The sequence below is a fragment of the Embiotoca jacksoni genome, unplaced genomic scaffold (genome assembly GCF_022577435.1).
Source record: "Embiotoca jacksoni isolate LCO1_2020_lvr unplaced genomic scaffold, fEmbJac1.0.p SCAF_12, whole genome shotgun sequence".
Taxonomy (NCBI): domain Eukaryota; kingdom Metazoa; phylum Chordata; class Actinopteri; family Embiotocidae; genus Embiotoca; species Embiotoca jacksoni.
The window spans coordinates 11456072-11483625 of record NW_027185252.1 but is presented as its reverse complement, the minus strand read 5'-3'; the positions used below and the strand labels follow the sequence as shown (position 1 = coordinate 11483625).

Genomic DNA, 27554 nt, shown 5'->3' with positions numbered 1-27554 from the left:
AAGAAATGTCTCATCTTGTAAAATGACAGGATGATACTGAAATCAAAGTCATGCCACGAGCTACTGTTCTTGACTTGATTGTGGCGGCAGCTGCTTCTATATTGTGGGGTCCACAGCAGGTAGGAGACACTGAGTGCAGCAATCACCGGTACCATTTTGACTGCTGGTTTTCCAACTTTGACGTTAAGTCTGACTTTCTTTAAGGATTTCTAATCAGGCATAGAACATCTGAGAGAGACTCGCTTATGCTCTGGAAATTAAAACACGTACTATATTCTCTTTGAAAGGTCCTCCTTTTTTCTTTTCTTTTTTAAGTTTTTTGAAGTATTATTTCAAGCAGGTTTTAATGTAATTTTCTATATGGACATGTAAACTCACAAATTCCTGACGGATATAGAAATCTGAACAAGGAAGAAGGCAGGGAAGGCTTTTATTACATGTTACAGTATTTTCTCAAATGATTTAATAATAGTAGAATAGCATTTCCTTCACAGTGAGTTACATAATTTGCATGAATTTAATGTATTACAATAACCATTTTGAATATTTGTAAGACACATAAGAGGCCATGTAATTTTAACATTTCTCTTTCTCGTTCAAAATTCTTTTTTACAAGAGACCATGTACCAATCCAGGAACAGCATGACTTCAAAGATTTAGGACTGCATTATGCACCATAATACAGTCCTAAATCTTTTAATTAAACTTACTCATCACATATGTTGCCATCAAATGCATATTAAGTAACTCTTTTAAGGTGACTGAATTTCAACACAAGTCGGAAGAAAACATTAAAAGACAAGGCTACTATTGGCGTAATTAGCTAGAGCAGAAAATATGAGAAGGCCAGAACACCAGAATATTGCTCACACCTTAAATGTTCTTTGCTGGGATTATAGTCTGGAAGCCCTGTTCACATTATTGCTTACTCAGCCACTCTGAAGGGTGGACCAATCAACAGCCAGTGGGGGTGACTAGGTGCAATCATAATGAAGTTAACTGTGTTTTTTTCTAAATGTAGTAGCAGTGGTGGACCTTTGGTGCATATGGTGGTCAAAGCTGATTGGGTAAAGGCTCTTCTAATAGTTTCAAAATTGTCCCGAGGACCATCAGGATGCAACAAGTTGAATTTATTCCCTCTGTAACATGGTCAGACCTTTTATATTCATCAACATCTGGGAACAGTTGGCTAGTTTTTTTCTAACCTCGGCCTGAAGTTAAGGATCTACCGTTTCAAAAGTTACAAAGACTTTTGAGTGGTTAATCCGCCAACAATTTTAACTGCAAGCTGCACCAACGGAAAGATGGACAGACTAGAGGTCGGGAATTAGCCGTGCATTACATGCAGTTTTAAACTCCTTGTTGTCAACTACCTTAAACAACCATATGGAGATGCACTCATTTACTATTTCAGTTAAGGTGCATTCAACTTGTCATTTCTCTTTCAGCTATAATAAGTTTGAATACTGAAAAAAACTACATTTGATGCTTTAAATATGAGTTTCAAAAGCTTCCATGCGCCTCTCAGTGGGACTGAACGATGTTGTCGCATCTTTCCCGAGGTGTCTGATCTGCTCTTCAGGCTCTGTAATCTGCAGGTCACAAAGTGAGAATGGACTTCTTCTTTCAGACTTGTTGTCGTCTCTTAACGTGTTACCTTTTGAACCTGGGTTCAAATCTATCTTTGCCTTTTCATGACTCATGTCTTCCACCTGAAACGGACAAAAAGCACAATGGTTTCCAAGTGAGTGCTTTTACAGTAAAAAAATGACAAAATGAGAAATATATATGGCAACAGTTGAGGACTGCGTCATTTCGGGGACTTTTTAGACTTTGCAATTTCAGCCGACCGTGAAATTGCTTGAAATTTCACTCGGACTTTGTGCTGAAATGAATATTCATTGTGTTTAATTGTAATTGACTATAATGTCTCTTGACTGCAGTCAAGCTGCTGTGTGTTTGTCACATTTGTCCTGAGAAAAAAAAAGTTACATGACACTGAGATGAGCTGCTGAGCCTTTTACATGTATGAACACTTTGAACACTTATGAAACATTTGAAAGTGTTTGGACATTGCATTATGACATACTGGAGTGTTGATAGGAATTTATTATTTAAATTTTCTCTTATGTAAAATGTTCAACTATTTTTCTGACAAAAATAGGTATAAGTCATTGTTTAAACAAAAGTCTCTATGGGATGCCTTTGGAGCTTTTTTGGATGCTTTAAGCTAGTGTGACATTTGCTGAGAATTGTCATATTGAACAGTATTGTGCAAAATATTGCTGTTGAGATGTTTCTGCCGACAGAGCTCTTTACTATTGATTCCCTGCTTTAAATGTCAGCTGCAACATGTTTTGGAAATACTCTTTTATAGTTAGAAGCTGGTCTGGATGCAAATCAATAAGAATTTCATTCAGTACAGAGCCTGGTTCAAGATACGCACAGCAGTAGTATCAAAGTTGCCTTACAACGCCAAAGTTTTTAAATATGCATGTTGTATCTTGTATATTTTACACGTGAAAAAATGAAATGTATAACAAGCTGTTATTTTGTATATTGGAACTAGGAGGGATCAAACGTTAGGCCCAGTGAATACTCTACTACTTATGTAGTCACAGTGAAGTGCCTGCCTTAGCTTAAGTCTGTTTATAGTTGAGCAAATCTGGAGCTGTTTGAAGATGTACTTCCTCTCCATAGTACAGCTACCACCTGCTGCTTTCACTAAGTGGGAACAAATACTTCCGAGAATATTTCATTTTTCTGTTGAAGGACCAGATGTGAAATCAATGTTTGTTTTCTTATCTCCTGGTGAGGCATCAAAAATTAAATTTTCCTGAAAGATTCACTCCTGAATATTTTTTGCGCTGTCGCGAGAGTATTAACGTAAATCATCTAAACCTAAAAAAAAGATATCTAACTTTGCCATTTATTTCATCTGTTATACTGTCGGAACTGTCACAGTTGAGAACTTGCGTGTTTCAAAGATACCATTCATGTCATGTTAACACTCATGAGACTCAAAGACTTGCTGACTTAGACTTAGACTTATTCAGTGAAAAACTGACCATGAATTCTGTCCCTGATTTCACTCGCTGTGCATCTTGTCTGGAGGGAGAGTATCTTGCAGTATGATAAAACACATTTTCTGCCATTCGTGATGAGGTTAATATGAGCTTTGACTAGGGTATAAAAATTTGATTGTAATTCAGACTTGTGTTGTAATGTGTTCTAGAAGTTGAGTATTTGATGCAATACAGAGTCATTGTTTTGTATTTTGCCCTTAAGTGGTGCCCCAATAAATGAAAGCATGTCTTGCATGCATAACCACGACAAATTTAAGGATGTAAATGTTAATACTCTTCTTGAAATCTTGTCATTTTTGTGGACTCCAAAAATAATCTTTGTATGCATGAATGCCAGATGGATTTTCAAGGTATGAAAGTCAAAGAAATTGCTGCCAAAGAAGGTTTTTTTTTTTAATATGTACTGCATAATTTATTTCAAAATTTCAGACATGAAAAAAGTCCTCCATGAACAACTATATTCTGAACTAGTCTGATGGTTGAATGCCTTGAAGCAAATAGAGAAATTAATTTCACGTCAGGCTGAGTTCAATTTTGAAAAACAAACTTTAAGTTTTGATCAAAACCTTCAGCTTTGTTCAAACCCCTGAAGTTGGTAAAGAAAGCAGGAGCAGCCATTTACAAATGGAAGATCAGATGTGTAAACAACCATTTATTTCCATCCTGTTCCTTATTTAAGAATTTGTGGTCACAATCACCATATTATTCCATACTAAAGTATTCTGTGTTATTTTCATCCTGGGCAAAATATAAATTTGACCCAAAACTAGAAGACACCCAGCTGTGAAGCAAAAGTTCAATATAATTTCATTTTACCGCTGAGAAAGTAAAAAAAAAAAAAAAACATTTCAACTGCTTTGATGAAATACATTTGGAGACTTAAAAGTGAATATTACTTCATGATCATTGCCAGAATGACAATATTTGTTAGTCACTATTTAGACTGGTTCAAAATCACACCTTGTTTACTATATAGTTCACTATATTTACCGTTTAACATTTTATTTGAGTGTCTTAATTCTGAGTGTGTAAATGTAAATACTATTTAGTGCCTTTAAAAATTCCTCAATGAAATAAGAACGTGGTGTCCAGGATCAACTCAATTTAATAGATCACTATGTCTACAGTATATTGATTCTGGATACAGTAGACGGATTAACTTGTGTTCGAGAGCTGAAAAGGTGGCTACGAAAATGCCTGCAATTAATGTGTGGTGTCAAATTGGGATTCACAAACTTCAAAAAGACTTGATCAAAAACTAGTATATGGCTGCACCATGCATGACATGCTTGGGGGATCTTATTTGAAACCTGGGATTTTGCTTTAAAATGCATGCAGAAAGTTGCAGCATGTGACTGGTCAGTGGTTTCATTTGCTCTTGCAAAAAAAAAAAAAAAAACATCCCCAGGTGGTGGCTGGCCAGTTTAGGAAAAGACAGATATTTCTGTGCTTGCCGTTTCCCTGTTTCCAGTCTATATAGATAAGATAAGATAACCATCTTGTGGCTATAGCTTCACAATCGCTGTAAATACATGTCAGTACTATCAGTCAAAATGAGGAGCAATTCCTTTTTTATGATTATAATATCAAAACCTACAAACCTTAAACATGCGTGTCTGTAAGAGGATTATTAAGTTCCCTTTAGTCTCACTCTTCTGCGTGTGGCTGTTTGTAAGAATAAGAAGCAGCAGCAGCATGTACATAAATCAAATTAACATGAGCTCATGCTAATTAGGGATTACCAACTGCTTAGTGCAATTAATCAAAGATTTGGATAACCAATGTACAGCCTGCTGAGCCGTAAGTGAGATGCACATTGCATCATGCTATGAATATAAATGTTACACCTCACCATGGTTCATTATGTTCCACATTGAAACAAAGAACAAAAACATCGACCTCTTAAAGCTGGTTCATTTCTGTGTAGAATCGACACTGTACGTTGATTGGCACCTTCCCAGAAATGTCCACATTGTGACGATGCAGAGTGCTGTGATTGGTCGATTTAGCAGCATTTGCATTTCCTTATGTATGTTTCTCAGTAGCCGGAGAAGAACTGGAATTTCACTCTTTCATCCTCAGTCAGTTTAACGGTCCTGCTAAACGCATGTTTTCACAGGCACTGTTAAGTGTTTGCATCTCATCAGCTGTTTCTGTAAATGCCTTTTCTTGCCTGGCAATCATCGTGTTACCTCAACATTTAATGAGACCATAATGAACAAGGTTCAAACTATTTTTTTTTTTTTACATTCAGTTTCATTCTCTCAACGGTGGTCGGGTCACGTTGGCAGCAGGCTGAGCAAGTTAGCCCAGCCGTCATTCTCCCCAGCAATGTTTTACAGCTCCTCCCGAGCAATACCAATTCATTCCCCGGCCAGATGCGGTATATCATTTCTCCATTGTGTTCTTGGTCTACCCCGGTGTCCATTTGGCTTAAACAGCTCTGTCTGGCCACCTTGCATTGTTTTCACTGTAACTGCTTAATTTCTTTGTTGACTTCTAGTAGTGGTTTCCTGGAGTCAATTTTACATTTCAGGTTGTTGTTTTTTACAGATGACTAACTACTAACAAGATATTTGCTGAACTTGAGAGGTGGTGATTGGAAATAAAAAAAAAATTTTTTTAAAAAGGCAGATAATTCCAGGCTAGGTGTTTGCCTCTGTTTCAAGTGTCTATGCTAAGCTTAAGGTAGCAGTCTTCTGGCTGTAGCTTCACAATGACAATGTACGGGCAGGACAGCGGTATTAACAAAAAGAGAAACATTTCCTTTAAACGATCACTATACCAAATCCCATAAAATATTTTTTTAAAAAGCTTGTCTGCAACAAAACAGACGGAAACAAAGACCCTTCACACCTAAGGGCAATTTGTAGAATCACCAATTCACCTGACATGTATGTTTATTTGGATGTTCGGAGGAAGCCAGAATACCCCGAGAGAGCCCAAGCAGGCACAGGGAACAGAGAACATGCAAACTCCACAGTAATTAATGGTAACCCACTGCTTAATTAAATGAATCAAAGATCTGTATAAGCCTCACACCTCAGACTGAGCTATGGAGAGGAGCAGATTGCATCGCGCGCTGAATATAAATGTTCCAGCTCCCTTTGTTTCCAGACAGTCTGCATTATTATGTTCGACTTTACAACGTCAATATGCCACCAATACAGCCAGGAAATGAGCTCCCAGTGTGTTCTGCATCAGAAATGTTGCTCTTTCCTGTCGTTCTCGACGTAAATGGCACGGAAAACATGCGTTTTTATAGAATCAACATGTCAAGAAGATTGACTTCTTAAAAGCCCCTCTGCTACAGAGGACTGCTGAAAGCATGCATTTACTGCCATTGTTAAGCGCGTGCATCTCATCAGTTCCCTGGAAATGTTCGTCATCATGTTGACCTCGTTATTTAATGAGTCGTGTATGGATTAGGTTCTGAATATTTTTGCTGTTTTACACAAGAAGTTTGACCTTGTGGATCATTTTTACTTCAATAGCGTTCAGTGAAAATATGTGTTGTTCTCTAGTTGGCACAGATGTGGTTACTGGCATTTGATTTATATTGATCAGAGATTAATGTTCCTAAAATGATCAAAATTGATGAATATTCATGAGACATCACATTAGTATCAGGGACCAATAACCAAACTGCAATTTTGGTCTCAAAAGGCATGTTCCCCTTTAAATACCGTTATCCGAGAGGCATTTACACTTTTAGAGGTGAACAGTGAAAGTGTGAATTCAAGCACTGATTAAAAAACAGAATTTATTGATAACTGCAAAAATGTATTAATGATCAATAATATTCTTAATGGATTTGATAATAGTTAATGTCATGTTCCTGTGCTTATTTACCCGTATGTTTTTGTGATGTAGCCTACGTGTTCATTTGCATATAGAGCAGGGAAGTTACGAAATGTCCCAAACTCGAGGCGCCAGATGTGAACAGACGGCTTCAAGATGGCCACTCGTGATCCAGGCAGGATCAGGATGGATCAATTAATGCCAGGTTGAAACAGGGCCTTAGTGAGTCAGTAACACTTGCAATACCAATGGCTTCTGTCAACATGTATGAAAAGAAGCTGCATGGCATGATAAATAGGTCAAATTCATTGTGTGACACCTGGTTTTAGAGAGTTGCTGTCAGCGTCGCCATTCACAGCCAGTCTGACTAATCAATGAAGATATGGATATGATCGGTATAAAACGGCACGGGCTGCAAAAAACGATCAGCTAGTTTTCTTCAGTGCATACATACACTGTCATTTCAGAAAATTCGAAGATAGATGATAGTGAGAAAACACCCCGACATCTTTTCCAATAATATCAACACCGGGAGAAAACGTCTCATGCTCCAATAATAGCAATCGTTTACTCACTCAATCTATTTATACATAGTATAGTGTCTGTGTTAGTTATTATTATTTTTGGTGACTCTAAATAGGTCATGCATTAGTCAGACTGACTGTGATGGCTAGTCAGTCTGACTCACAACTCGTTTATACTTTGAACTGAAGATTTTTGGCCGATCTTAAGGCCTCCATCAGTGAATGGAACTGGAAGTGTACGGTGACATGAAAACAAATGCCTCGTGATGTTGTTATGTTTTTACTTAACTCTTTTTTTTCCCCTCAAACTTTTGGAAACTCTTTCTTTTTTGTAATTATGTTATTTTAAAATTTTAACAGTATAATATATCTAAAAGTGCATATGCCGTGTTGTAAATATGAAAATAATATTTTGCCTTATTTGCCTTATTTTATTACGATAATAAATTGGAAAGTAGATTATAATTTTTGATGTTTCTTTTGCCATTTGGGATTTTTTTTTTCTGCGATGTGAGTTCCTTGTAACTGTCATAAAATTCATGAGACACTTCTCTTTTAACAGCCATAGTTTAACCCCCTGAGAGGGGACTGTGAGTGACAGACAGACTTTTATATTTTGGTATCGCTTAAAATAGAACGAAAACTAGGAACAGATGCCCCCATCCTACCTTTTGGTTGTCAGTTAGGGTCGGCTTGATGACAAACTGTGTGAAAGGGTTGGGATGAAATTTCTCTTCATCCGCCACTGTCAGTCTTGGAATGGCCGTCATCGGGCGAATGACGCCAGGTTTCGTCTGGACGGGAAGAGTCGGGGTTTGACAGCAGAGGGTACATTTTCACAAGTCGCTCTCCAAGACATTTTTACGTTATCAGTGCATAACACAGTTGCTGCAAGAGAGTAAGCTCAATCAATAAGTGAATCTGTACCTCTTTAGAATTCATGAGTTTTCTGTCCACACCAGCAGCTGGGTGCAAGCTGGATAAAGATGCCTGAATAAACAAGGTGGAAGCAAAAAGCATCAACATCACTATTAGTGCGTCTCACAAATCTGAAATGCTGATGGAAAAAAAAAAAAAAAACGTTTCAAGTACGGCGGGGGTTTATGTCACGGCAAGAAAGAGGTTGAAAAGACTGAGATTCTTCTGCAAAATATTTTCAATACTTTCTATGATATTTATCATAAAGGAAGCTGGCATGAGTGGAAATAGTAATTAGCTATTGAGTGTTTTATGATGCCAGATGTGCATAAACATCTGCCATCTGTTCTGATGTCCCAAAATTCAATGAACTTATCCACCCTGGTCACAACAAAAAACTAATGCAGCAAGACTAATTGTGACTGTTATAACCTTCTCGTGACAAAAAGTGAAAGTCACAATAATAGCCAAGCCATCTGTTTTCCCCGTTTCCATTCCTTATGATAAGACTATTGCTCACAGCCCGAGTCTTCGCTGTGTTTATCGTCTGGACGCCCTGGTTGCGTTGAGGTTTCCTCAGCCACTGAAGGGGTTAAACCCAGTTAGTGACCAGTGAGGGTGGCTAAGTGCAATGACGTTGAAGAAGTTGCAACAGTGATGACGGTGGGTTTCAGCGCGCAACATGGTGGTCAATGCTGATTGGTTAAAGGCTGCTCCAACAGTTTAAAAGTTAACCCGAGGTCCAACGCCCAGTAAGATGCAATCGTCATTGGTGCGTGGTTAGAACTGTTTATCACACAGGGAATAGCTGCGTCGCGTTACATCAGGCTAAAGCACGGCTACCCACGCTAGAGTTGATGTTCTCATCTCACTCGCATAAAAAAAAAACACTCATATCAAAGTTACAATTTTGAAGATTTTCATTGAACTAAATGTCTTGTTAAGTCGCTTTCTATTGTTAAATCAGAGAAGACAATGGTGATTGAGCCCGCGGCCCACAAATGAAAGCGCTTTGATCTGCAGTATTACGTACAGAACGGGTTCGTGATGTGTTTTCCTTCCCTGAACGGTGCTTGTTGGGTCAGAGAAGGAAGGCGGATCTGAAGCAAAAAAAAACTCGCTCTTCAACTGCCAACTGACTGATGTCACACTGTTTGAATCTCTGGGAAGTTAAGTCTAAAATCATCAGCTGTAATTACTGCATGTCACCACAGGTGCTGCCAAAGACAACAAAACTGAGATCCTCGCGTCTGCAATATTTGGCATGAATCCCGAAATGTTGAACTATTCCTTTAATATTTTTACATTTGGTGTTTTCAGTAGCCTTTATTTATATTCATGTAGTCAACATAAAGTTTTGAAATTCCGAATGAAAAGTATTTTTTCAGATGCCAAAATGTTAACTTGTCAAAGAATCTCAGACCTGTGAATCAGAGACTAAAATTGTGTGAATTTAATATGAAGTTAATATGATCAAATCCTGACAGCAGTCGGTTGTCACTTTTTTTGTCTGGGGATAAAATCATGAGGTAAAAATACCTGTCTTTAATTCAGCAGGCAAAACTACCCGACTCTTACTCACATATTTGGTTTCCCGTCCCAAAGATTTTGAAAGTGCCGAGTTGTTCTGCTGAAAGTGAAAAAGAGAGAAAAACATAAATGAAACAAAACAACACACAAATATCATCTGGTGGGAAAATGGAGAAACTGAAATAGAATCAAAAATGTGTCGGCCACTTTCACAACTATGACTGAAAAGAGGTCCTTTGACTTTGCTCATGCTGAATGCATCTGAACCTTGGAGATAGTGAGTTGTGAACCTAAAGTAAAATTGAGCCAATTTCTAGATGGGTAACCAGTGCTTTATGTCAATAAGCAAAATAATGAACAGCATCCTTCTATTTTTTTCCTGGAGTTTTTTTTTTTTCTTGTACAGAAAATTTACCAATCTTTTTTCCTTTCCAGTGGTTTAAAAATGACACATTTTTATTACTTTACTCTTCAACTTGTACAAGCATCAACATTTACTGCACACTGATTGTTTTCATTGGAAACTACTCCACGCTTTCTCCTTTGATAAATAATGAACAGATGTCTTTTCATTTTTCATGCTGATGATGAAATGGTCAGAATTCACTTTTATCCTTCTTCTAGTCTGTGTTTCTGTAAAACAGAAGAGGACTTGTTTCTGTGGGCCGAAAGCTACGGAAAGTTTTTCATGTACTGTTTTCTCTTTTGTCTCACTTTAATGATTCACAATGTCACATATTTACAAATTATTTTTTATTTTAGCTGAAGGTGACATCCATAATTGTCTGCATGCTTTCAGTGAGAGCTGTTCGGACTATAATAAAGATGACAGAGCTTCCAGATTCATGCTTGTTTCAACTTGTTGCTGTGATAAACAATAATCCAGCTCCAAAACTGTCCTTGGACAAACAGTTAACATCTTTGTTCATTTCATTATTTTACTGAAGCAACTCAATTCTACTCTGAAGTAGCACGAGAGGAGGAAACTTTCTCTTTACTTCGGTTAGAGTGCAACATTTCTAGTGTGAACAGACTTTTTGATTTTCCCCCTTTTTTACATTTTTGTGAAAATGTTATAAAGACGTGATCACCAGGAGACTCTCTTCGCAGTGCCGTTGATACATTTAGGTTTATTGCTACGTACCCACAGACAACTGCTGATCTAAATTTAAGTTAAAAAAAATCACAAGTTAGATGAGAAGATTGAAACCACTCTTAGATCTAGTTAACAGCCAGTTAGCTTTGCTTTTGAGCTTACGAGTTCATATTTCATATCTTTAGATCCCGAACTGTTTGTCGGCGAAATCGCTGATGCGCCCAAACCAGTGGTCAAAAATACGTGTAACTCAGGCGCTGATGTTGGTAAAACAACAAAACATTGAATACTTGCTCACAAAGGTTTTCGCTTCGCCCGGCTCTGTGCACGCAAGTGTCAAAAAGACGAGCTGCGGTTTTGTGAGGTAATACACTGAACTTTTTCTTGGCTGTCTGTACATGTTATAATTTCATCGTTTACATTCAATGTAAAGAAGGAGACCAGCGAATAAACCCCAACCACACATTGTTGTTTTGTTGGCTAAGCAAATTGCTTCCCGCTCCAGTTTCATATTTACTGCACACACAAGGGAGCGGTGTCTCACCTAACTCTCTAGAAATAGGTGTATTTCTTCAAGCTATTTTACAGAAAAATTCAAATGCCCACGAGTTTGCCGCGCGAGCTCAATGCTGTTCAAGAAACCCACGTTACCTTCAGACCAACATTGGTGACCGATGACCTGGAGGGCTGCGATGATGAGGGTGTATCGCAATTGAAGGATAAAAAAAAAAAAAAAAAAAAAACATTCAATCAGTCCAATATTATAAATCGGTATTTGTACATGTTTGATTTTATATAGAAACTTATATAAACATCAAAACTCACTTCTGGACTGGAGTTTGCCAATATCTCATCAATAACGGCGTAAAGTTCCTCCGACTGTTGCCGGAACTGAGCAGGTGAGCACATCTGTAAAAGGATTAAAGAAGGAATGCTGGCATGCGAAGTGTGCAGATAAAAAAAAAAGCAGCAGTGAAGTGAGTCGTTGTACCTCAGCATGGGTGTCCAATGTCAGCCCTATGTCCAGCGCGTCACTCTGCTCCCGCTCTACCTGCTCATCTATCGCCTGTGAGTGCAAAGAGAGGAAATCTATCTCGATGCGGCAGCTTTCGTTGAGTGATAACACACACCATTCGTCTCTGCCAGATAATTCCCATTCACCCACTCGGTATTCTTCCCAGACAGGACTCGCTCATCAGCAGCTCTACGTGCATCACGCTGCAGTGTGAAAAACACAGCAGTATGCCACGCTTTCATATCAATTTCACCCTCATTTGACTTTCAATAAGGTTTTGAAAACTCTTTCAGCTGCCTGTAAATCCTCATGAAATACATCTTCTGTCTTTTTTTTTTTTTTGCCAAACTCGTATTTGTAATTTCAAATACGATCTATAGAAAGCCCGATTAGGGAAGAGATTAGGAAAATCTTTGCCTTTGTCATTGCATACTGCAGAGCTGGATTTTTAACAGGATAAGATGTGTTATTGGACTTAGAGTGAACTCACTTGTTGATCCAACAGAAGGGTGTTTGTGGGGATTGCTGCCAGCGACTTATAGCTTAACTTAATCTTGTGTGTCTGTGGTTTTTGGAGGAGAGAGAAGAGCAGACACATGGTTATAAATGAATTTGCAATTACAATTTCTGCATCTTACCAAACTTTGTAGACCGTCTCCTGGAAATGCATCTCTTTTGCTGTGCTTTCTCGCAGTCTACTGCGCGCCGCTAATCATGCAAAACAAGTCAGCCACCCTCGAGCCGCCCGGCAGTAAGAACACTGGACATCACTTTGCTGCACAGACGGCTCATTTGTAAATGTCACTTTCACTCTGACAGGCAAGAAAACTGGATTAATTGTGACCAACATCCACATCGAGCAGGTTCCCCGGCTTGCTCTAAATAAATTCAACCCTGATGGCTAATGCTCCGAATTTTGTGCAGTGTTATTCAAGTTCAGCTTTTTAATAGATTTCGAAAAGGCAGACATACATTTTTAGACGATGGATTCCCTTTCGCTTTTGACATTTCAGACGTGTCAATCATCAGATGCACATCGGAAATCTCTGTGTGGCATCAATCTGGAACAGCGTCCGCGAGTGGTGCGATTAAAAACAAACAGGACTCTAAAAACAGTTCGTCGCTTGATATCCTCGTATCAAGTTGAGGGGGAATCTGCTTTTAACCACGCAGCAGGGGAGAACAGTCAGGAGAGAACATCATAAATAATATCCTCAGTTTAAAGAGGTCATGCACATGTCAGGCGCGGCAGCTACCTTTCTTTTTTTACCTTCCCTGTCACTGCAGTCTGATATTCCACTCCCCGGCCGCGGGGAGGGCGTGGAGCGCCAGGACAGACAAGGGGACGGCGTGAGGTCTCTGATATGCAGAGCAGGCGAGAGGGTAGGCGTCGGGGAGCTCGTGGGCGACGGCCATCCGGAAAGAACAACGGGGGTGTGGCGGGAAGGAGACAGGCAGCGTGCTTCGTGAAACGCCTGCGACGGTGTGACACTCCCGGAATCAGGGTAGCTCATGTGTGACTCGCACCTGTCGCTGGCGCTCTGCGAAGGAGGGCGAGGTGATGCGGTGTCGGGGCGAGCGGGGGAAATTGTGACGCGTGAGGGAGAGTGCCGAAGATGTGGAGGGCAGGCGGGCCGAGATCTCAGCCGCTGAGAGAGCGTGTGAAGCTTCGAGAGAGACGAATCTGGAGGCCGGCTCCATTTCTGGGACGCAGAGGTCTCTCGCTCATTAATAAGCGTGGGAGACGGAGAGATGGGTTTTTTAAGGGTATTATCTGCGTGGCCCTTGAGGAGCATGTCGGTGTGGCTTGGCTTCAGCTCAGGGGACTTTGTGGAGATGTGTGTGCGTGGCAGTTGTTTGGGAGTTTCTTCGTGCTTCGGCGGAGAAACAGATTGAAAGTTTGAGGAAAACAGAGGCAGTGGCACTCGGGGTTGCGTGTTGCTCTTCACCGGCGGAGGTGAAATGAACTGCTCCCATCGAGGTGCACTGCCTGAGCACTTGTTCACCTGAGTTTGAAGGTATGTTCTATTGAGCTCACTCGGCTGCACTGTTGGAGGAGCAGTGATGCACCTACTGGGTTCCCTGTGAACGTGGCTTTGGCTATCTATGGACACTGATGAGGAGAAGCGTGAGGAAAACTCCAGGGGAATGGAGGCCACGCTGGAGGCTGCCGAGCATGCGTTGCAGAAGGACAGGGTCACAGGCGTAACGGGCCAGCAGGGGGTGTAAGGCCTCTGCAGTGCAGGGGACAGGACAGGGAGACGGCCTTTCCTCAGGATGGCAGTGAGGAGGGACAGTCGGGTGAGAGGGGGCCGGTGCCGGGGAGGGGGCGTCGGGGGGCAGACAGAGGAGGACAGGCTCTCGCAGGACGAGGAACAGGTTGGAGGGATGTTAACCAGACTAGAACCAGGAGCAAGAAAGTGCCTCTTGATCTGCACGACAGCGGGGGAGAAGACGCCAGAGCGGACAGACGAGCAGGGGGAGACGGAGCGGCTGAAAGAGGAAGGAGAGGCTACAGAGGAAAGCTGCACGGCGGACCAACTCCTGTCTCTGTCCGAGCCCTCGGAGAGGATGGACTCTCGGGACGAAGCCGGGGTGGGAAACAGGTCCGCGGAGTCCATGTGGCTCGTCCTGTCCTCTGACACAATCGCTCTATTTGTAAAGTAACCCAAGCTAACCTCAGCATGTCCAGCCATATCGTGACACCGCTGCTGGGAAATGCCCCTGTGTTTATCAACAGCAGTTTCCATGGCGGCCGTCCCGGCGGCGACGTGGTCGAGTGTATTTTCAGGCCGAGCGCTGACTGAAGTAAAAGCTCTGGTTTGAGAGCGGCTCGATTGATCTGATGAAGGCTTCTTCTGAAAAAGAAAAAAAGTTTTTCATTTCTTTTTTCTTTTTCTTTTTTTTTTTTACTGGGACTTTAAAACTAAAAATTCAAACCTTAGGCAGCAATTACTGAAAATTTACTTTCACTTCAAATTCTTTAACCTTTTAAGCCCCGGAGGCCAGTTGGGGGCCAAGGAGAAGACTTAGCAAAACTATCATTAAAATATGGACATATATACTGTACTGACATTTACACATCTGAACAAATCTCACAAGTGTTCCCTTTATTATTACACCAACGTTATTCAAATATACCTTGAGATATACTCTTTTTATTATGGGTATGCAATTTTTGAGCAGAGGCCTAAAAAAAAATAGGTGTGTTTTTAAAAAGTTAAAGCCAGAGTGAGCAAATCCAGTTTGTAACAAATCCTGTTAGTTGCGTCAGAATTGGGAAAGAAATTTGATGAAGCCACTATTTGGGAAAATCATTATAAAGGGGACCCCATGAAATGTGTTAAACTATGTACACTTTTACTCATTATTAGATTCCAATTACACTGTCAGATTTGAAAGGCCATAAATTTACACTTTGGACAGTCATGTTATTTTTACATTAATCCCATGACAGTGATTTTTTTTCAAATGTCAAGTTTATGTTATAAAGTAAACCTTCTGCATACATGCTTATCTATCCAACGTCACACACACACACACACACACACACACACACACACACACACACTTTTCGTAATATGTCAATTTAAGCTTTCTGTTCTTTCTTGCCGTGACATTGAGAGCTCAAGCCGTACTTACTTGAGGATCTGTCTCCAGTTGGATTATGTCTCGCGCTCCTCCCTCCACAGAGTCCTTGATAAAGACTATCTCTGCTTTTAAAATCTTCCCCTCTGACGTGGTCTCCCTGCTTGTCTCCTCGTGGGCCACAGCTTTGTTCTGACGGGAGAAAATGAAGCAAATGTTTAGCAGGAACTGAGCGAGTGAAACCCGAGAAAACCCGGAGGGGAACTGCCGCGAGCCTCTCTGAGCTCAGAGGTGTGCTTGGTTTCAACTGCACCACATGCGACACATATAATTCACACGCACACGTCCTGCTGACATTGGAGTGGTGCAGTTCTCATGTGCAGAAGTCAACAACTGACGCCGGGTCTGTGTACACACAACTTTTAATCCTCAAGTATTTGAAATGACAGGCGTAGTGTTTTTTTTTTAATAGTAAGTCTTTAGCTTCATATTTACCTTATGAATGTAATGACATTAGCAGTATGTGGAGTGATGTGGATTTTGTAAGATGAACATAATTTAGCTTTAATTTGCTTTCACTCACTTTGTTTACCGTTGGATGCGAGCAGTGTGAAAGTGGTTTGGTTACAAACAATCAGATGTACAACAAATCACAGTGCTGTCGTAGTTTTTACTGAATATTTGAAGGCAAACTGTTGCATTAATGCTGACATGTAAAACTGTAACAGTGTTTCTTGCCATTTTTCTGTATTTTGTTATATCTTCAAGAATATTGTTGTCACGGAAATACCCTGAAATATTGCGATATTACTTTAGGGCCCTATCGATTGATATAGGTTATTGTAACTCCATGAACTCAGTTTAAAGGAATACAAATTCGTGACAAAGGTGTGGAGCTAAAACGAGCAGCTGCTCATGACATACATCATTACTGATATGAACCCCCCACCTTCATGGTAATTGTGATTCTAAAAATGCCTCTGACACCATCATATAATGAAAAGCTTCAATTTTCTGAATCAATTAAATACTTTTCTCTGACCTAAGTAGTTATTTTTAGAACTTGAATGAAAGGCACAGCAAGTCACTGCGTGCATTCTTATATAGACGTGTCTTGAGTTTTTAGTTTTATGATAAACATAATGACTTGGTCGTAAAAAATGCGCTCCCAAATTAAACATTTAGTATTCTTCTGCCCCAAGGCAATTTCCTGTCAAATTGATATGAATGCATAGTTGTTTTATTCTGGTTGCTTTTACATTATGATTAACTGAGTGAGACTTCTGGCAGATGCACAACAGGCCAAGTAGGAAGAGAAAAGTAACAGAGCAGGCAGGGAATGTAATTATTACGTTGTAGAACCAAATATTCAAATCAATGTCGGTCACTCAGAATGCAAATATATAAAAACCACCTGAGGCTTCACTAACCAATTTAATATACTGCTCAGGGACAAATCTTTCTTCTGAAAAGAGAGTATTGTACCGTGCTCTAAATCAATTTGATGGATTATTGAGCTGTTGAATGTCTCATGGGTATCTTTTATTTTCTGCCATTTGAATGTAGAAGCTGTCTCGCTCCAAGGACCATTACTAGTCTGTCACTCGGTTTAAGAGAAAAAACCGCTGTTGACTGTATTTTGGTTTACTGTCAAACCCATTTTTTGCTCTCTTTCCAAACATTTTACAAGATCCTACCTGACAACATGGGAGTGTGGGCAGATTAAGAAGCTGCATGAGAAACTAGAAAAAAATGAACCTTGACTCTGCTCTGCGTGAGTTTATCGGAGGAGGTTATGGCGTTGTCCCCAAAAACCTGAGGAAAGACTCACAATCACAGACCCCGTGCAGTGTCGGGGTGTTTGTGATGCTGACAGGTACCTTTTAATGGGTGAGCAGCTGGTTGGACTCTGAATGCCGTTAGGTGAACATCAACCCACACAAACCAATAGAGAGTTCTCACATCTCATGACACTGAATACATTTTCATACATAGAAAAGGATTTCGGGAGTTGCGTAAGGCTTAGATTGAAGATTTAAAAAAAAAAAAAGATGTTTGAGTATTTTATCTATACACATAGATGAGAGTTAGGGGCTTTTACACCTACTTTGTTTCGTCCACATTGCGATTTTTCAGTTTGGTCTGAACCAAAAAAGGAGGCGTTAAAGAACCAAAATTTGGTCAAACCAAATGAGGTGGTTTCGGTCCAGATCAGACTGAATAATGGTTTATTTGGTTTACAGTGCAAAAACCCTTTTTGGATGGTTCAGACTTTCAAACCAGATGCAAGAAGTTGAACCAGCTGATTGTTATTAAACAATAGAAGAAGAAGAATAAAAACCCAGAAAGAAGTAAGTAAGAAAAAAGAAGTAAGAATGAGTCACAGTAGCACTCGGGGAGTCGAAGTGACAAAGTAGGAATGCCACAATAATAATCCAGTGCCATCGGGAAAAGGTTTTGCAACTCAAATGGAAAAGGCTACCGCTCAAATCGACAACACGCCGATGTCAGACGCAGCTCATCTACAAACCAATCATTGTCAAGTATAGGAAGTCTGCATGCATGAAGGAGGCATGCACTTGTGTCTCATTATTCTAAAGAAGCACGGGGATTGGGACCAACAATGACGACGGATATAGAACCACATTATTCACAAAGAGATTCATTTCAAGGGTGCCTTGTAAATGTCACTGAGGTACAAATGTACCAGTCAGTTAAGCACCACCACAGCTGCTAGCACAGATTGTGCCAGCAAGTCTCTGGCCTGCCTCCTTCATTATTTATACCACATACATTTCAAAGGCAAAGTTTTCTTCTCTGCATCCATTACGCCTCAGCGATTGATTGCGTTAACCTCAGGAACACCTCGAAGGAAATTCTACAGATTTGGCATAAACGTTGACTCGAACTCAAAGATGTACTGGTTAGATGTCGGGGGGGTGAAAGGTCACCGTGTCCTCACATCTGTCCTATTTTTGTGAAAACTATATCTCAGAATTGCCTCGAAGGAACTCCTTTAAATTTGCCACAAACTTTCACGTGCAGTGTCTATATTGCTGTGAATCAAATAGTGTACTTATGAACTAACACTTTTGAGCGCACAAGTGCGTTCACACTGTTAAGTTTGGACACATGCGGTGCGCTATGAGCACCTGGATGGTGCACTCACACCGCTCGACACTTTAACCCTCTAAGGTCTCAATCATGACCACATAAAGGAAAAGGGAGGCACCGCCGACCTACACGAGTTCCACACTGTGGTGACCTGAGAAGGCTGAAGCTGTGTGAAGTACGCAATTTGAGGAAACATCTTCACATTTGGCACAAACATGCACTTGGACTCAAAGATGAAATGATTAGACCTAGAGGTCAAAGGTCACTATAACTTCACAAAACACATTTGTAAACATAGCTCAATAATTCATTCGCTAATTTGGGCAAAATTGCATGTAAATTTCTAATAGGACAAAGTGATCAGGTGAGGACATTTTTGTCAGTTCTGCAAAGCACATTTCTGGTCAGTATTCAGTGTCATAACTCAGGAACAGAAGGAGAGATTATTACCATAATTTACATTTGGTTGGATACTAAATTGGAGATACTAATTTTGGGGGTCCACTTTAAAACAGTAGGGACTGCAGAGACATTTTGTGTCGGGTTATAGATGAGTGTGAAGCATCCACGTTTTTTTAGAATTAGGAGCTTCTTTGAAAAAAAAAAATCCATATTTGTCTACTGTCCTAAATTCTGTACTTACAATTCAATGGTGCCAATAAATCTTACCAGGACAGACGGACCAAAAAAAAAAAACGAATTTCACAAAAGCAATATAATAGACAAAAACAACAACAAAAAAATGAATGGCGTAGAAATGGAGTCCAGATGAATCCGTGGTCACACAGTGAGACAGTCAAATATTCAATTCAATATTGTGCATGTATGAAAAGATAACATGCTGCTGCACAGCGCTGGAGCTCTCTAATAACATGATGGGCTGCCGCTCATTTAGGTAATAGCAGCGGGGGAAGTTGAGAAAGTAATGGTGCCATCCACCCCCGAGAGAGAAGTCTCTTTGAAGTGCTTATGTCAGCAGCCAGTAATCTGACTGCAGGGCTGTGGTGCTGCTGTGATGTTGGTACTGGATGAACATCCAATAGCACATTAACCCCTTCAGCAATGTACGCCACAGTGGGTCGACATCAGCACCCAGATTTGGTTGGTCGGAGTAAACAGAGTAAAAAATGAAAAAGCATCTGTGAAAAAAACAAATATTGTGAATCAATATTCTCTCTCTTTCAATATTTGCTGAGGCTTTAGAATCTGATTTACAGCAGAATCATTTATTCTGGTGTGGCTGACTGACAGCAATTGTACCTGCAGGTTGTTCTTTACAGTTAGACCAGTCAGAATGATGTATTTATGTGTGTTGTGTGAGTCTGGCTCCCGGAATAGATAAAATAATTGGATGTCAGCAAACCATATCAGTTGATATTCTTTGAAATGGTACCAAAAAAAAAAAGTGTGGAAATGTGAGAGGAAATTCCCATCTGGTTTAACTTTCATCAGAATGATGAAAAGGCAGTTATCATCCCAAATATATGTGACGAGGGGCTTATTACACCTACTGGCAGGTTTCATATGATCTATGGACAGAGCCAGTGTACCGCACCATTAACACAGTAACAATAATAAACATGACACAGTCACAGTTTGTTTAGATGTAGGCATGACAACAGCTTGGCTAAGCCAAGGCAAACATCATGATGGGTAACAGTGATATGTTACGTCACTTCACACAAGTTACTTGGCAGATGTTACTTAAAATAAGTGAACACTGCCTCGTGTTTTCAAACAGGACACAAACAGTAGTCTCCCGGGTGAAAGTCCTGCTTGTATAGTTCATTGTTGTTCCTTGTCCTTGTTGCTCCTGCAATAATTACTACAGCCAATAACGTATCGTAAGTCAAGGGTAATAAGTTCGATAAAACCATAAATGTCATTTTGACACGAACACAGAAAGACAACTGTGTCACATCAAATATCCGAGGGGAATGTTTATGTGCTGTCATCATTCTTAAACAGGGACAATCTTGGTGTATTTAAGCTCTTAAGATTTTGTAACTCCAGCCTGCAGGTTCAAAAACAAAATGATTTAGAATTTTTTGGGGGGATAAACTGATGGAAGTTTTGATTAATGACAAGTCAGAAAGGATGAGTGGGCTCAGCTTCAGTGCTGTTGATCCTTAATAATTTATGTAAAGCATGAAAAAGTTAGTTTATCCAGTGCAAGCAAAGACTGAAAAACACATGTATTTAATTTGCTACTGGGAAATTGAAATGTATTAACACATTCTTTCTATTATATGTCTTGTAATGAAAGCAACAATCGGCAATAGATCATGACGGCCAGATGCTGAAAATATCACCTTGCCATCTTGCGGGTGTGTGCTGTTGCTGTACCTTATCTGGTTTTCCTGCCAGAGCTCCAGATCCGTTCCTCTCAGTAATAACGCTTTTAATTGGTAATTTCTGCACCACCGGTACAAACGTGAAACTAGAAGACTCAGATGGCTCGACTACTGGAACCTATAAAACAGAAAGGAGAGGAACAAATTGTTCATAAGTTAAAAGCTTTTGATTATACTTTATTTTACCGCTAGGCACAGACACTTAAAAGTTTACAGAAATGCTGAGTCAAGCAAATGGGACTTCTATATTAAAAAGGTTCAAGAAATTGTATAGAGCCTCCTCAAGTTTCAGTCAATCTCAAAACAATTTCTCAGTTGAATACAGCTGAATTGCTCCCATATTTCTTTCTGCCTCGCAGGGTTGCATAAATCCACTAATGATCCATCATCACACACAGATTAGGCAATTAAGCACTCTGCAACTCAAAGCCTCGACACACCCAGACTCAATGAGGAGTGATGAGTTGCAATTACATCAGGTCATGGTCTGATCTGCACACGCCCCTCACATTTTTTATTTGTGCTGTACTATTTATTAGTTTTGGTGATACATGCTTATGTTAGTGAAACTTGCCAAAGAGCCCTCCGTTAACAGGGCTGGATTTAAGCAGTTTAGTTTAAAACATTCAAAAATAAAGTTACAAACAGAATTTGAACATAAGATTTTTTATTTTTTTTTTACATTCTGTCAAAAACATCTTATGTTGCAAAGATATCTATTGTTGTTAGCATGCTCGCCCGTCCCATCTGTTAATACCACCCAATAGTGAGTCACTGTAGTGTCTTGTCTGCCCTCAGTCCAACATGGGAGGAAGATGGTGTAGAATATTCAAACATCTTGTTAGATGCTGCCTTAAAAAAAAACAAAAAAACAATCAGCTCATGGTTACGACAAGTCGAGTGCCCGGTATGTTTGGCATTTAAGTAGTTAAGTAAGTCCAGGATAACCCTCCCAACCGTCCTATCAGAGCCGGGCTAGTTGTTTTCCTGTGTTCATGCTAAGCTAAGATACATGTCTTCATATGAAATGAACAAAGGCTGCATGTACTGATGTTCTTTCTTCAGAGAAAGAAAGCGAATCCACCGATTTAATGTATAATTGTAAATGGACTGTTATTTTCTCTATCTCACTGTTTGTGAATGGTTACTGCAATGAATACAGGATCACAACTTACGCCTCAATAGAACAGCATCTTGTTCTGTGGCTGCTTATGGTTGTTTTACCTGCCGCAGTTTCTGAATGTACTTTACATGAAAAACTTTTCTGGCGTGTGACGTAGACAGGAAACATTGAAGGAAACATAATGTTTTAAATTCATTCTTCGGAGGTCAGGCTGTTAGCACCTCGGACGTCTTTTTACCTCGATTACTAAAACAGTCCTTTTTTTCAGCTTCTTTGAAACATTTCATTCAAGATTAGTACTTTCAATGCCAGACAGGTGTCTGCTGCCCCTGTAAAACTGAAAAAGGGCTTACGTCTAACTTTGTCTTGCAATCATGAAATGGCCGATGGAACGAGCATGGACAGGGACAGGGACAGGGACAACCTCTGTATTGTCTGCAGAGGTCACGCAGTTCATCAGGCTCTCGCCTTTTTCCTGACTCCGTCTAGCTACGTGCACATCACAACATTGGCCACGTGTTAATGGGTCGAATCACACCTGTGCTGAAAATGTAAAGTGGTTGAGCTGCGAATTGTGGTGTTAAAAAGCTTTGTCCTTGTATATGATAGACAAAAACTCCTCTCTGAGATTTTATCTCGAAGGATCAAATGTGAAGATTCAAATTCAGGTGCAGCAGCTTGTATGGTTCCACCAACAAACCTTATATTAAATTGGAAATAGATTGCAGTTTAATATTCTCTGGAGAAGTGTGTTGAGTCGCTCTATATGTGGTCCATAAATATGTGCAATACAAGAGCTTCAGTTTGTTAAGGTGGCGACACAGTTTCCTTTGAAATTCAGATCCAGTTGTAATCCATAGTCTGGTTATGAGAAAATGTTATTTCTATTTATTCCTCCTGCAGAAATCAAAACACCCACTCATCAAAAGTACTTCCGCTGCTTACTAATCACGCTTCTTCTCTACAGTGTGGTCGGTCGGGTCTTCTGCAAAATGCTAACTGGAGAGTAAGGGCACTAAAATTTCTTCCACTGATCAGTGGAGGTTTCTTTTGCAAATACTTGATGCTCTATTAAAAATGGACCACACCTCTACTCGTCGATATCGACGCTGTGATTTAGTTGATGTATTAGGTTCTGTTTCACCGTCCACCTCACGGTTTCTCTACAGACAAGTTGAACAGCCCCATTTCTTATAATAACATGGAGCAAGTTAAATATGAAAAGCAGATTGAAAACAAAAGTTAAATAATTTGTACAATTACACTCCAACATTTGCTTTCAAGACGCACACATTTGCATGGGATGATAGTGTTGTTTTCTCTTTCAAGGTAACATAAAATGGTCCAAGAAGGAATGCACAAGTTTCTGATTTGATACCACAGGAGATCCTTTCTTAACTAGGTGATAAACAATTGTGCTCTTCTTTGTGTAGGAAAGGCATTGGTTTCCCTTCGTTTTTGTGTCCATAATGTCCCATTATGGTGGTGGGGTTATAGGCATAAGCTATGGACAACCAACACATAGGTACATTTTATTCATGACAGTTTGAATGCACAGAGATATAATGACAAGATCCCGAGGATCAATATCTTCTCATTGATCCTCCGCCATCGCCAAAAATGGGAGCAAAACCAAAAGTGTTGTGTTTTGTTTTTGTTGAGTGTAGTATGCGACCCCATGTGTCATTTTGTGGTCATTCCAGATGTGTGCTGAACTTTACTTCCATACTTTCCATATTAGTAATTTGTTTAAACATTATGTAAATGATTGAAGATTCAACAATGATAACAGTGCCAGGCTCCCATGATGATGACTGAGTGTCAGAGCTGTAGAGTCCAACTGTTTGTTGGCACTTAGCTGGCCGCTGTTACACACTGCCTAAAGGATAACACAAGAGCTTACTTATAAGCCAGAGTGACATTACTTTTACTTTTTTGCCCAAATACAATCGTTCATTAGAGGGAAAAAAATCGATCAAATAGTTTTACCTGTAGTGGTCCATGTGGCCTCATGTAATAATTTTTTTTTTTTTCTCGAATGAGTAAGCTTTTGAAAGTAATTTCCGCCAGTGTCCATTTCTACAAAGCTGTTGGGTCTGATTATATGCCTATTATTATCTTTCTTTGAAATGATTCATTCATTATTTTAAATACCGTAGGAGTGGGCCAATTCTGAGCGCTATTTTAGACTATTAAATGTTTAAAGAGAATCATGTCTGCTGGAAGCTTAAAAACAGCTTCTTTGTTAGACGTTTGGTCTTGCTCGGCTAATGAAAACACCTCACTCATAAAGAATTCATGAATAGTTTAAAACCAGGGTTTCATCCATTAAATATTCAGCAGTGCACAATTACTGTCTGCATTTTCAAGATATCTAAACTACCTGTTGAGATTTAATGCATGCAGCAGCTATGGGACTAAAACAAGAGAAAGTAACACTTATGTAACTGATGCATTTAAATTCTATGAATCCAGATTTAAATACTTCTCATCCTGTGTAGTTTAATAGCCAGGATTCCTGTAACTGACATATATACGATAGCGTATGACGGGCCTTTCAAATGAATTCAGTGGGCACTCAACACTCGTGGCAAAGAAAAGCCTTTAACATCAACAACACTTTATATACATTATATATTCCAGATAGAGTCAGATGTGCAATAGACCCAATGAGCTAGATGTAATGTGCTCCTTAAACACTGCTGGAGTGTTACTTATATATTCATATATTTCTGAGTCTATTATTGTAATTTTTCCTCCACTGTAAAGTTATTTATTCATCATTCATGATGAGTTTATATATTATGAGAGATCAGCCGAGATTTAAATACTCAGCAGTATGTAGAATAGTTCGCATTTGTGCCACATTTACCAGCTGGATGTTTGTTTAGATGTTTATTCATCATCAAGAAGGTCTGGTAAAATTGTATGCTTTAACACTGACACGGGACATTCAAGCCTGTACGAGTACTTTTGACTACATTTCACATATTATACTTTTTGAGGGCTTCTTCAACCACTTTCCTTCAATCGTTGACAGTCATGTTTTTTTGTGACTCGAGACCTACTTCCTGGTCTGTGAGACTTTTAGGGGCCAAGATATTCATCTCGAAGATACCAGTTGTATCTGTAATCAGATGTAAAAATAATCGCCTGCCATCTTATGAACTTGTTTATGTGTTTATGATATTACGCAAACCTGCTTGTTTGCTCGTCCTCTGTACTCATAGCGGAGTAGATTTTCACTGCGATAGGTTAAAGCGCGCGTTTCCTTCCCGCCCACTGGAGCCCTCTTGAATGTTTAATTGCGTCAAGTGTTACAGAGGTCATGCCGTCCTAATAGATCACATTTCCACCCACCACTGGCTCACTGTGCTACATGTCGCCTCAGTGTTGTGCGTGCCATCACTCAGTTATTCCTTTTGGCATGTCGGACCTGTCCCAAAGACCTATTACAAGCAGCACTAAATCATTTGCTGAAGGAGACCACCATGTGTGGGGGTCTTTAACGAGACTCTCATAAACAGTGACCTACCAGAAAGTGACAAATGGAAACTTAAAGCTATTATACAACATATTACTTAGATGAATGTAAAGGATAAAAGTTGTGATATCCCCATTATTCTCCAACTTTAGCTTCTTTTCTCTATAATTTCCGCACATTTAACATGACATAACAGCGTTATCTGAGCCTGTTATTCCCAGTGCTCAGTTCATTATCACAATTACTGCTGTAAGCCTGAGACCGCTGTGTTCCACAGATGTTAAAATCTATATCAGAGCAGTTCATGTCGTGCCACAATTCAAGCATAAACAGTTGGGCATGTCACTAAGTAAAGAGTTTAATTACAGACAAACACAGCCCCTCCCGCTAGAGGAGATAGGGCGTGCAAATATAGCCCACTGCCAGCTGCCATAGAGCACACCAGGATCTCTCTCAAGATTAGAAACAAATATTATGATTACAAGTTTCATACACGAGGATAAAAATAACAAGAGAAGCCCAGAAGTCAATCCATTCCTGTAATTTTCTATCGCAGCATATTCAAAGACAAAACCACATAAAGAATAAATGCAGTGATAAGTCAAAAAAGAAAGTTGTTTAGGTGAAGTATATATGTGATTTTCATAAAATATTACTACTAAATTGATGCAGTGACTTTCATCGTCATAATGTAAGAGTTTTATAATAATGATTTTTAGCATTTAAATCTATCTGAAAGCCGTTTTGGCAACTGTTATTCAGGCTAGTGTGACGGGAAATAGCAGGTTAGTATCAAGTATCCGCGTCCGAGTACAAACTGTCTGTGTTTATGTGTGTAAGCCTGGAAGGTGACAGCGGCTGGAGGGCACAACAGGGGGGCTGGGTAGATAGACCAGTGTTGATGCGTCAAAACTAATTATTTTCTTTTTTTTGGCAGGATTTAGCTTTGTAGTAAAATATTAATCGAAAATATTCAGCATCCAACATTAAGCTCCATGGCAGTTATAGAGGTCAGCAGAGAGCAGGTCAGTGAAATTATTTCAAACTTGCGGCACATAAGCGAGAAGTGGGTGGACGTCTTTTTAACAGAAAAGTATCTATTTCCAAGAGCCTCTTACCTTTCCCACACTCTTATTCGAATTGTCCATTTCTGTTGTGGATTCTTCTCCATCCAGAAGTGTCACTTGTGTCCGGGCTTCATAAACAAGACTCGAAATGTTGATCAAAGCAGAAAGGGAAAGCAAGATGCCCGCTTTTCAGCCCCTCTCGTGAAGTTCAAAGTGTATTACTGTTGGTGTGTATATCGCCCTGCGGATTTCCTTTTATAGACACATAATAGCCGCAAATAGCTTGCAGACAGAAGCCTGCCTGCTGGCCACCGGGAATAATGTCCACACAGGGAGATACAAGCAACACACACTGCGGGGAAACCGACTTAATTGTGCCATTTTACAACTTTAGGTTGTTTGTCAAATACACACACACTTTTTGACTTTTCCAGAGTTGTTTATTCCTGACCAGCATGAGTCCTATTATCTGCGGCCGCTCTATAACACACAGCATGTAGAAAATAGGAAGAATTTCTTGACTGTCTGAAACCAGATCACAAAAACAGACAGTTGTGGACGTGATTGCATTGATACTGTTTGAACGGTGGAACATGGAAAATTATACATTTATTGTCAAGGATTTGCCTAATTTTCCTGTCCCCTTTTTCCTGTTTATTATTATTATATGATATAATTATTATACTGTATTAAACATTAATGAAAGCTCTTTTTTCCACATTGTGCAGTGAAGTGTTTATAGTAGAAAACTGAATAAAGGCACTGTTGTCTGAACTTGACATGTGACCGCTGAATGTTGCAAAGTGCACTGAACTGAGGACAACATTGTATAATTCAGACTTTAACAATTTAAG

The 27554-nt window shown here is 39.8% G+C and overlaps 1 protein-coding gene across 3 annotated transcripts; it reads right to left on the bottom strand.

The window, feature by feature from the left end:
• Positions 1 to 413: 413 nt before the first annotated feature.
• On the bottom strand, positions 414 to 26918 carry mlip (muscular LMNA-interacting protein). Of its 3 annotated transcripts, none has more exons than XM_069144819.1 (12): positions 26752 to 26918; positions 21019 to 21144; positions 15613 to 15750; positions 13227 to 14828; positions 12461 to 12532; positions 11947 to 12021; positions 11781 to 11864; positions 11607 to 11642; positions 9912 to 9959; positions 8339 to 8401; positions 8080 to 8205; positions 414 to 1712 (listed from the first exon to the last, which is right to left on the bottom strand). In XM_069144819.1, the coding sequence occupies exons 1-12, from the start codon at positions 26779 to 26781 to the stop codon at positions 1491 to 1493; spliced, it is 2622 nt and encodes an 873-aa protein (XP_069000920.1). In that variant the 5' UTR covers positions 26782 to 26918; the 3' UTR covers positions 414 to 1490. The 3 variants fall into 3 exon arrangements, with proteins under 3 accessions (XP_069000920.1, XP_069000923.1, XP_069000922.1); XM_069144822.1 differs by having other exon boundaries at positions 9912 to 9956; XM_069144821.1 differs by having other exon boundaries at positions 13227 to 14825.
• Between the last annotated feature and the right edge of the window lie 636 nt (positions 26919 to 27554).

What these genes read in the sequence shown, in the direction of transcription:
- mlip (XM_069144819.1), bottom strand. Translation starts at nt 26,781, where the DNA reads ATGGACAATTCGAATAAGAGTGTGGGAAAG. An exon ending in AACTGGAGACAGATCCTCAA is followed by an intron (nt 14,829 to 15,612) that starts GTAAGTACGGCT and finishes TTTCTTTTTCAG; the next exon opens with AAGAAGCCTTCATCAGATCA. An exon ending in AACTCATGAATTCTAAAGAG is followed by an intron (nt 8,206 to 8,338) that starts GTACAGATTCAC and finishes CTTCCCGTCCAG; the next exon opens with ACGAAACCTGGCGTCATTCG.